At 38.0% G+C, this 10,256-nt stretch overlaps 1 protein-coding gene across 1 annotated transcript; it reads left to right on the top strand.

Moving 5' to 3' along the window:
* Positions 1–2,729: 2,729 nt before the first annotated feature.
* On the top strand, positions 2,730–10,043 carry LOC147321201 (dual specificity protein kinase CLK1-like). The gene is made up of 8 exons (XM_086307563.1): positions 2,730–2,861; positions 6,555–6,648; positions 6,775–6,869; positions 7,455–7,578; positions 8,063–8,129; positions 8,277–8,390; positions 8,580–8,746; positions 9,098–10,043. The coding sequence occupies exons 2-8, from the start codon at positions 6,612–6,614 to the stop codon at positions 9,226–9,228; spliced, it is 735 nt and encodes a 244-aa protein (XP_086163689.1). The 5' UTR covers positions 2,730–2,861; positions 6,555–6,611; the 3' UTR covers positions 9,229–10,043.
* Positions 10,044–10,256: the final 213 nt, after the last annotated feature.

Raw genomic sequence — 10,256 nt, forward strand, 5'->3', positions numbered from 1 at the left:
TTTGTTTCCCCTTGCGTCGTGAGCATACGCTGGACTGTCCAAATCACGGACAAACAGTATCCCACATTGTTGATTTTTAGTTTACAAACACTTCTTATAATGACTAACTACTCCTGACATTTTTGAGATGTTAGCTCTTTATACAACAAAGTTATAGTGGGATACAAATAATATCAGGCTGATCCTGCCACAATTTGTTCCCCCTGTGTAAATCACGGACAAACAGTATCCCACATTGCAGATTTTTCGTTCACAAACACTTCTTATTATGACGCATTACTCCTGAAACTTTGGAGGATTTAGCTCTTTATATAGTAAAGTTACAGGAGAATAAAAATAGTTATTAGCCAAAATGTTTATGGTTTATTAAAATAATCCCATCTGATACCCCCTGGGGAATAAATATATAATTTTCTGTTGTAACCCTCTAACTGAATGGTAATGTAATGATACTAATTTTTCACTTTTTCACAAAATGAAAACATCAGTACTTCCTGCGTGCTCCCAGCACAGGGGAAACAAATTCTGTCGGGGATACCTACTTTGGCACGACAAAAGTCTCCGTTTCCCCTTCTGTCTGTCTGTGGGCGTGGCTCCTTCAGCTCGTTTTAGGCTCTGAACTGCACACCTGTCCCCATTCGAGTACTCATCAGCTGCAGTGTATATATACAGCAATCCTGTCATTCACTGATTACTCTGTCACACAATGCAGTTAAAAGTCAAGGCCAATAGTTTTAGCGTTTGTTCTCAAGTTCAGTTTACTCGAGCTACTAACGCAGCTTTCCAGTGCCTCAGATTTTCCATGTGTGCCAAGTAAAACCTCTTATTCCATGTCAAGAAGCCTTCCTTTCCTCTCTCCATCTGTTCCTCGAATGACTTCTGACGCTCACTTTTTCCATGAGATCGTTTTCAATAAGCTCTTTAGGTGAGCCTCCGGTCATGTTCTTGTCTCAGAATTTGAAGAATGCCAGTTGTTAAAGGTGCGGATATCTTTACTTTGAATGTTTTTGAAAAGAAATCTAAGTAGTGGTGGGCGTGAAACAGTATCAAAGTGATGCAACAGTGCGCTTTCATGTCCTCTTACCCAATTAAATACGTTTTTTATCAGGTTTCATTAAATCTTATCTTATCTTAAACTGTGAATCAAATAAACAAGACTGATTTAAATATATTTTGGACTACAATATTTATGTATACATTGTGTTAAATGTAAATAAAGCTGCTTTTAAGTGAAACTGGATGTGTACAAGTAGCAGCTGCAGCTTTTTTTGACGTTTTTAAAGGAATTTCAACATTTCTATCACAGGAGGTAATAAAATGGAGCTCATCTGGACAAATCCAGCATTGACATCATTGCACAAACCCTGAACATTTGCAGCTAATTGAAAAGACCGCATTTAGACCATATTTAGAGGAGTATTTGTGTCGTTCTAAAATTTAGTTGTAAAACTTAAGATATTTTAACAGCCAAACATAAATTTTAACTACTAATGTTTAAGCATCAGTTGGTTTTTCCTTCATTTGATTATGTACGCTGTTAATTTCTTTTTGACCCAGGATGATCAACACTACAGGATTTATTTAAATTAGCGCATTTATGAACAGTCATCTGTGAAGCAGTGAAAAAAGGTGATCCTTCTATGATCCCTCTGAATCAACTATGGGCCTAGAAATGAACTCTGAGCAACACCATATGCAAGAACTGTGACGGGGTTTGGGTTTTTAAAAGGTTGAGAGGTTTAAATCAGACCAGAGATTCTAAGATTCAGAGATGACTGAATATCACACTCACACTTTAGTGCAGAGCTATGTAGGCTGTAAACTAAATTCAATCTGATACAGCAGAACAAACCTGTTAGCAACTAATTTAGCAGTGAGATTGACAATATAATAACATTAGTTCTAGACTTTCTGGGAACTCTAAGTAGGTCTTTGTATTAAACCAGTGGTATTATTCCACATTTTGATTTTGGATGCATGTCATCCCCTTTAGTCCTTCATCTATGATAATTTGTCAAATGAACCAAAAACAAACTCTTTACTCATAAAGCATCCCAAGAAGAATGAATAACCAGTTTTCATGTTTCTGGGTTTGTCAGCACATACCAACAAAAGTTAAGTGTTCAAGAGAAAACTTTAACCTCACGAAGTAGTAGTTATCAAACATAACTCTGGTTCTATGCTTACATTTCAACATGTTTTGTTGTTATTTGCTGTATTTAGACTTTATTATTATTATTATTTGTTATGTTATATTAGCTTTGCAACATTTAATTTAAAGATCGGAAAATAAAAGATACTGCTCTAAAACAGTATCAGTGAGTAATAGCTTACGTTTTGTGGATCCAAGCCTTAATGTGGCACTGTGCTTACATGGAACCACAGTTATGTATGATTTGCTGGTGGATCGTGTGCCCCATGTCATTCATAGAGTACATCACCTAATGTCCTGCATCATCCTGTATCCACAGTTTCAGACACAGTACACTATGTTTTCTCCTGAAGGATGAAAGAGGAGCCTTTACGGGGTGAGGCCAAGGGTCGAGGCAGGAGCAGCCCCCGTGTCCTTTTTCATTACAGCTGGCAGAGGATTTTACTGCCTTGAAGTACACCGGAATGTCCATGGCTTGGTTTCCTGAAGGACATAATATTTTATTGCACCACGGACGCCATTTTTCCCATTCCTTCTTTGGCAGCTATGCCATGTGGCAACAAGTGGTTGTGTTGCTTTGGTGGGGCGTGGAATAGTGGCCCAAGGAAGCTAAAGAAGAGGACGATAAGTTGCTTGAACAGACCTGCAAGAGCCCAAAAAGCAGATAGAAGAGAAGCAGAAGACTCCACAGCTTCAATTCCAAATACAGGTAAGCAGATAGATCACTATCACTAAACACTGCAAAATCTGTTGTAACCAGTTAACTGTTTTGCAAATTGTTACAAATGTTGCTTTTTAAAGTAGTTTATTATTGACTTCAAACAATAATGTATGGTTCTTATTATATGATATATATTATTATATTTTATTTCGATTTGATTTTTTTTCTTAAATTGTTACTTTTATAGCTAAATGAGTTTGTACAGTCAAGGAATTTTTCTTATTGCTTCAGTGACAAACATCCAATGGGGGCGTGGGGTGAAAAAAAAAAGCAAAAATTTTTTAAAATACCAACTTTTAAAATATAAAAATAATCTATAAAAGATTTTCTGTTTATAAACTGATGGAGATATGCAGTAGGCTGCAATGCAAGTAAAAAATATGAACCGTGCACCAAATGTTTAAAATGAAAATTATAAGAACTATGTCCACTACTGTGAAAAGGATAAATGCACAGAAAAAAAAACATCAATATAACTTACAGAGTTGGATGCAGTGGTTTTATTTTTAACTTGGAATAAGTGAAGCAGTACATTGGTACTTAGCACCCAGGTAAGATGTGGTTCTTCACAGTTACACTGGAATTTGAACTTGTTTACATGTAGTTATTCCTGAACTCTGCTGAAGTAACTCGGCATGAGTTGCAGTTAATAATAATCCTTTTGTATCTTATACTGGGCATTGGAATGGTTTATCCTTTTACCCCCTTTAAGATAAGCCAGCTTCATTCTGATTGGATGCTCTTTGTAAACAACAGATTTGAAGGGGGGTGGGTTTCCTGTGCTTACAGAGCCAATAATGATAATAATAATAATGATAATGATAATAATAATCAGTCTGGAAGGAGCATTTAGAGCCAATGTAAGTCTGAGCTTTTTTCATTATTTGAAGCTTAGTTCACATTTAATATAAACATCCAGCATTTTAGCAATACTCTATATGACGCACAATAATAAGCTAACCAGCCAACCAGAATTTTTATTTATTTTTTTCATAGCCATGGTGTTGTGACATTTCACTTTGCTGCTTTATTTAACCTGTGGTGTGAAAAGACAGAATCTCATTCTGTCCTGCAGTATTCTTAGTGTGTCGCATGCATGGACTGTACACAGCAGCAGTGTGTTAGCAGACACAGTGCTGATTGTTGGAGCTCTGTGGTCTGGACAGCTTTCAGAGCACAGCTAGAGCTGTTGTTAGATTTCATCTAAGTGTATTTTCAGCTGTATCAGATGACCTGTTAAACTACAACTGAACTGAACTAAATAATCCCCTCCAATTAAAGCAGTCACTCACCTATCTCAACCATCCAGATTGAAATTTATCCTATTACGTAATATAGAAAAAGGGTACAAAGGAATAGAACTTAAAGGAACACAGTAAAAGTCAACTTTAGCAACTTTGGCTGTTTCAGCAGTTGTCCAGAGAGCATTTTATGGTAATTTTCAAATGACAAAGACTCTTGAGGTTATGAAATTGTTATTAGAAGTAAAGAAGAAAGCAGGCTGATGTCACAAAGCAGCCCTCTGCAGAGATCTTAAATCTTCAGACTGCTGACTGCCTCCTGATTTATATCCAGTCAACAGCTGTTTCTTTTAATCATTCCTGAAGGAAGTAGCTTCCCTTTTACTTACAGTAACAAGGTACCATAACTCTGACCTGATTTTAATCCAAACAGCATTTCCTTTCCCCAGTTTGTATTTGCACAAGAACACTTCAAGATAATAACTCAAAAACAAAAAAGCTTTTAAAAAAATATTTTGCCATTGTGTTTTGTTAGGAAGTTATTGTGTTTCAAGAAGTGTTATTTGCACCTCATAACCCAACGGTGTTGTCAGTCTGAGGCCTCCATGGTTGACCTCCTAACATCAGTCAGGTGTTAACCATATTCGGTCAGGGTTAAGTTATTGTCCAAATTTTTTAACATCAAAATGTGCGCAATATAATTTGAAATCCTTTCCTAGCTTGTAAAAATGTGGCATATGGCTAAAACAAGACCCACACTGTCAGCACATCCGATCAGGAACACCTTGTACTTTGTTCTAGATTTAAAATTTAGGCAGTGAATTTTGTTTGGAGCAGTAAGAGAAGATCTTCTAAGAAGAAGATTTTGTTTTTCACGTCCAAAAATAGAGTTAAATTAGTTTTGTTAGAGAAAATAAGCAATTGGGTAATAATAAAATCACTGCCTAGCCAAAAATAATCAATCCCTATACAGATGACTACAGGCACAAATGACTGGCATTGCCTTTATGTAAACCAGCATGTTTTAAATAGATCATGTCTTGGTGGCTGCACTTTTACTGGGCCCTATCCTTCAGCTGTATTGGTTTCTTATTCTGCCTATCAGTAATTAGGAGTGGCGTACTCTGTGCTCCTGGCAGTGGCTGGTGAGTGAGTGTTGGATATTCTTAAGTGAGTGACAACGGTCCTACATGTTGTCAGTGAGAGTGAGCCATCCTCACTGCTGATTTACAGTCGATCAGAGACAGCCGACCCAGACGGGCACAGAGAGACAGATCTATGTCTCAGGAGGGAGGAAGAGAACCCTGCAAAGGAACACCTAAAAGCCCCTCAAGAGCAAAACTCCTCAACGTCTCATATGCGAAACCAAAATGCAGTTATTTCATGACGCAGTTCAAAAACACACTGCAGTAGTTTTGACTATTAGAAGTTTCACTTATTCTGAGTGACTGAATAAGCTTGGGGCTTCTACTACTCTTAGTTGACTAAGAAACTGCATATTTTGACAAGCATGAAGGATTTGTCTTTCAGTTTATATGTTTAAACAGCTGGTCACAATCTCCCATGGACCATTATGCTATCATGCTACCTACACATCCCTAACTTCACCTTCTGCACAGAACATCCTAATATAGGGTTTTCTAAAAGGTCAGTGATAAAGAACCAAAACCCTTGAGACTGTGTGCTATACCTCATGTTCTTAAAGTTAAGAATATGAGGTATAGCACGGAGAGCAACTATATTACTCCAAAAAACAGAGAAGAGTTTCTCCACTTCACTCTTAAGAGTGAAATTTCTCATTCAGGTGCAGCAACAGTAAATTATAATGCTCCTGACTATTTTTAGAAGCACTTTATGTTTACCAGCACAGAAAAGCATGTTGTCTGTGTTATATTCTACTCATGGAAAGCATTTTTAATGTTGTTCGCTACTTTGGTGATATAAATGTTAATCTATATTCACGAACAAAGTAGTCTATTCAAAGTACCAGAGATTTTTGGTTTTTTAATAAAAGCTACATCACTCAAGTTTCCACTGCTGCCGTTAGCCATTTTACATAAATAAAAACAGTTCATAAAATCATGAATATAAATATGCATAAATAACATATATATTACATGAGTGCAAGATTACATTCCCACTGCCTCGTGGGAATTTGTACTGGCCTCATGTAAGAGTAAAAGATCCTAAGCTTAAAATGCTGATAATGTGCCAGTAAAGAATTTCTATATTTGTATCGATAATGTTTGTACCGGTTTGTTTGGCACCTGTCATTCCTAAATTCTAGTACGATAACGCTGCCTCACACGTGTGTGTAAAGTTTAATGCTAAAGTGTGCGATTCACTCCTTAGTCTGTGAAGCTAAATGCGAAATGTCCTTTTTGCTTTTTAAAGCTTTCACAAAGCCTTTTTTGAAAATAAGTTCTCCTTACATTTGCAGACACTACCAGAGTGTGGAGAAGAGGCCTGAGTCAGGTAGAGTGTTGATAACACTGCAATGGGCAGAAAGGATGACAACTCCGAGTACTGGAGAGGTAACGCTATTTCCTCTTAGGTTTTGGCCTTTAATAATATCTGTTACTGTGATCCTCATACAGGTTAATTATTGTCTGTGTTTCCTGGAACTGTTTTGAAGTCTTTCTCTCTCTGTCCTTTGGTAGATGGCGATGACTCCAAACCTGATCTACAAACGGATACAAAGACTGGAAGTTTCAACCAGTGCATCCACCGCACCACCTCAGAAACTCATAACTTGGTTGGATAATCTTCTTTCTGCTCAGTCCCCCTAAGTTTGCCTGAGGCTTTTTTTCCTTATTGTTAAGTACATTAACATTAGTTAATTAATTACATTATATACAGTGCATTACATTATATTATTTGTTGCTAATTCAGATGAAAAATAACAGGTGTGAATGAGTAACCCATCAAAACTAGGAGCATCATCTAATATGGCAACAGCAGGGTCTTGTGTAATATGATTACCCCAAATAATCCACTGTGATTCAGTCGATGAAATAGGATCTGTATATAAAATATATTTTTGTAGTTGAACTTTCGTCTTATTTTGAATGGGAACACATCCCAGAACATCGGCAATTAAATTGCTGTTTGGAAAACTTTAGCTTGCTAGACATTTCTTATATAATCTAATGGCTTCTCAACACTTCTATGATTTTATCTTAATATATAAAAAAGGACAGAACTGAGTCTTTTATGATTTCAAACTATCCCATTATTGGAATTAAATTCTATGAAAAAATGGACATTTTTCAAATTGACACTCTGTTTTTCTCTTTTGCTTCTTATCCATGTATCTGACTGAAACACAACCAACGCTCAGGCTGATGACAACGCTGGCAGCGCCAATGATGATGAAGTGGAGGAGGGTCAGAGGGGAAAGAGCTGTGAGGATGATGAAGAGGGCCACCTGGCCTATCACATCGGCCTCGTGATGAAAGAAAGATGTACTTATCACATTTCCCCCCCCCCCCCCTTTCCCCTTATGCTTTTTTTCTTCTAAAAGGGCAACTGACACCAGAATAGCAACTCTAGAAATAGTTTCCTGTTACCGTGATCACCTGACTACTTTCACTGGTACAGAGGAACTGGCTTATTATTTAATTCAATTCCTCTTTTGTACAATAAATGTACTCTCAGGCACTTAGTCCAGGATGCTAAACCTTTCACTTTTTAATTTGCTGGAATGCATTACTGAAAATTAACCAAATGGTTTGTGATTAAACTTGAACTGAACCTTATGCCATAATTTGGAAGCATCACACAATCGTCTGGCTGTGGAAGAAGAATGAAAGGAAAGCGACTAGTTGACTTTTCAAATGTGTTTGTGACAAGTCAGAAGCTGCAGGAAGTGTGTTTTAGAGTGTTTTAAAAGTGCTCTGCTCTGGACTGCACTGGTGATCCAAATAAATATCTGTCTGTCCTTTCCAGATGAAGTTGTCTCTGCACTTGGAGAAGGAGCATTTGGAAAAGTAGTGAAGTGTATAGACAGAGAGAAGTAAGCACGCATGCTGAAAAATCCTTGGAATTGATGGGTATTTCTAGTGCTTCGAGATTATATGTTTTTTTTGTTTTCAACATTCAGAGGTCCATATCAGCTTTAAACCTCATATACACCTCTGCATGTCGTGTGTCTGTTCAACAGAGATGAGCACGTAGCTGTGAAGATAGTGAGGAACATTGAGTGTTTCTGTGAAGTAGCGAGGTCTGAGATCGCTGTGCTGGAGGAAATCAACCGCCTGGATGATGATAACAGATTGTAAGTGTAGCTTACATGAAATCCAGGGGGTTACATTTTTCCTTGACAGCATTCAGTTAAATCTTTTTTCTTCTTGTTTAACTGATGGGCTGCAGGAAAGAATAGCTGTGTTATTGCTGTTTGCATTCATTTCTCATTCTAATCTCCAGCGATTGCGTTATTAAAGTGATTTATCGTGTCTTCTGACAGCGCCTGCGTGAGGATGCTGGACTGGTTCGAGCATGAAGGCCACGTCTGCATCGTGTTCGAGCTGCTCGGCCTCAGTATCTTTGAGTTTCTCCGACAGAATGAGTTCCTGCCGTTCAGCGTGGAGCAGATTAGACGCATGGCCTTCCAGATCTTCAAAGCTGTGTGCTGTGAGTCGGGTGTTTACTTCTGTGAGACTGGGCGTTGTAGGTGACTGTTTACGTTGGCAATCTTGGGACTGAAACATCTCTTAGTTTCTAAAGACTTTTTTATTGTTTGTGGGTTTTTACATCATTTTAGGAGAGAAATCAAAACTAATGTAGTGTAACAAAGCGTAACCCTGTTAGCTTGTCTGCCACTATTTTGATCAACAGTAGCTGACAAACAGGCAAAATTACTGATTCATTTAAAAAAAAGGTTTTTTTTGCCTTCTACAGGGACAGTCGAACACTGTGTTGCTCAGTTTAAAAAATTGTTGATTTCATGCACAATTGTATTGTGTATTTTTGTGTGTTTTGCAGTTCTGCACCGTAACAAACTGACCCACACAGACCTGAAGCCAGAGAACATCCTGTTTGTGCGCTCTGACTATGACCTGGAGTATAATGAGGACTTGGTAAGAGTGCAATATCACGTCATGGTTTTATTTTAAGGTTTGCTGGTGGTTAATGAGAACTCTGACTACCTGCTTAATGACATATCACTCAACCTTCAGAGGCTCAGCCAGCATCCACAGGTAGTTATGAGGTGTTTTTGTTTTTAGCCCAAAATGGACACAGAAATGAGTGCTGGAGGGTTTACCCGATTTCCTTCTTTGTCTGCTTAAGCCTGTGCGTCCCTTTCAGTAAGTGATTTGAATCCACCTGACATTCAGAAGGTCGTGGTAGAGCATATCGTACGAAGGCAAGATGTCAAACACATCCAGTCCCAGGTTAGACTCCGTACCTTCTCCGGTAAGGTTCCCAGACCTAACAACAAAACTGATTATGACACGTGGCGCACACAAATTAACCTGCTCCAAAATGACCCCAGCATGTCCCCGCTGCAAATATCCAGAAAGATCCATGAGAGCCTGCTCCCACCAGCAGCTGATATAGTTAAAATGTGTGACTCACAGGTGCTATAGCGTACGGCCACAGCTTCACTCTGAGCTCCATCTCCATAGAGTGCAGACAGTGATATCTGATACTCCTTAAGACACAGGACAACAGTTTATTGAGATATTGTATTTTTTATTTCATAATATGTACTCCAACAACTCAATAGTTCTTCCCCACCTGCCTCAGGTCGCCTCCACTTAGGGAGATCCACTTAATGAGGTAAGAAACATCATCATCATCTGCAGCTTCCCAGCGCACCGTGATGTCACTGTCTGAGAAATTAGTTATCCTAAGGTCTGAAGGAGGAGGCACCTTCACTAGAAGAAAAGAATAATGTGTATGGGAATTTTTTAAAAATGGGAAAGCTACATCTTTATAGCTTTCATTATTAATAACATTTACAGTACTGTGCAAAAGTCATGAGCCACACGCTGAAGTATTTCATTGGACATTATCTGTTTTTTCCAATCCTTTTTAATCCAGTTCTTGTACCTGACCATTTTCTGAGTAATGTTTTTTGTTTGTTTGTTTGTGTAAACACTTGTTTGTTTGTTTGTTTGTGTAAACACTTTGCACTGAC

This window comes from Aulonocara sp. 'chitande type north' Nkhata Bay, linkage group LG10, assembly GCF_057382095.1.
Source record: "Aulonocara sp. 'chitande type north' Nkhata Bay isolate Kocher_YH1m ecotype deep benthic linkage group LG10, A_spYH_male_GT1.1, whole genome shotgun sequence".
Lineage (NCBI taxonomy): Eukaryota > Metazoa > Chordata > Actinopteri > Cichliformes > Cichlidae > Aulonocara > Aulonocara sp. 'chitande type north' Nkhata Bay.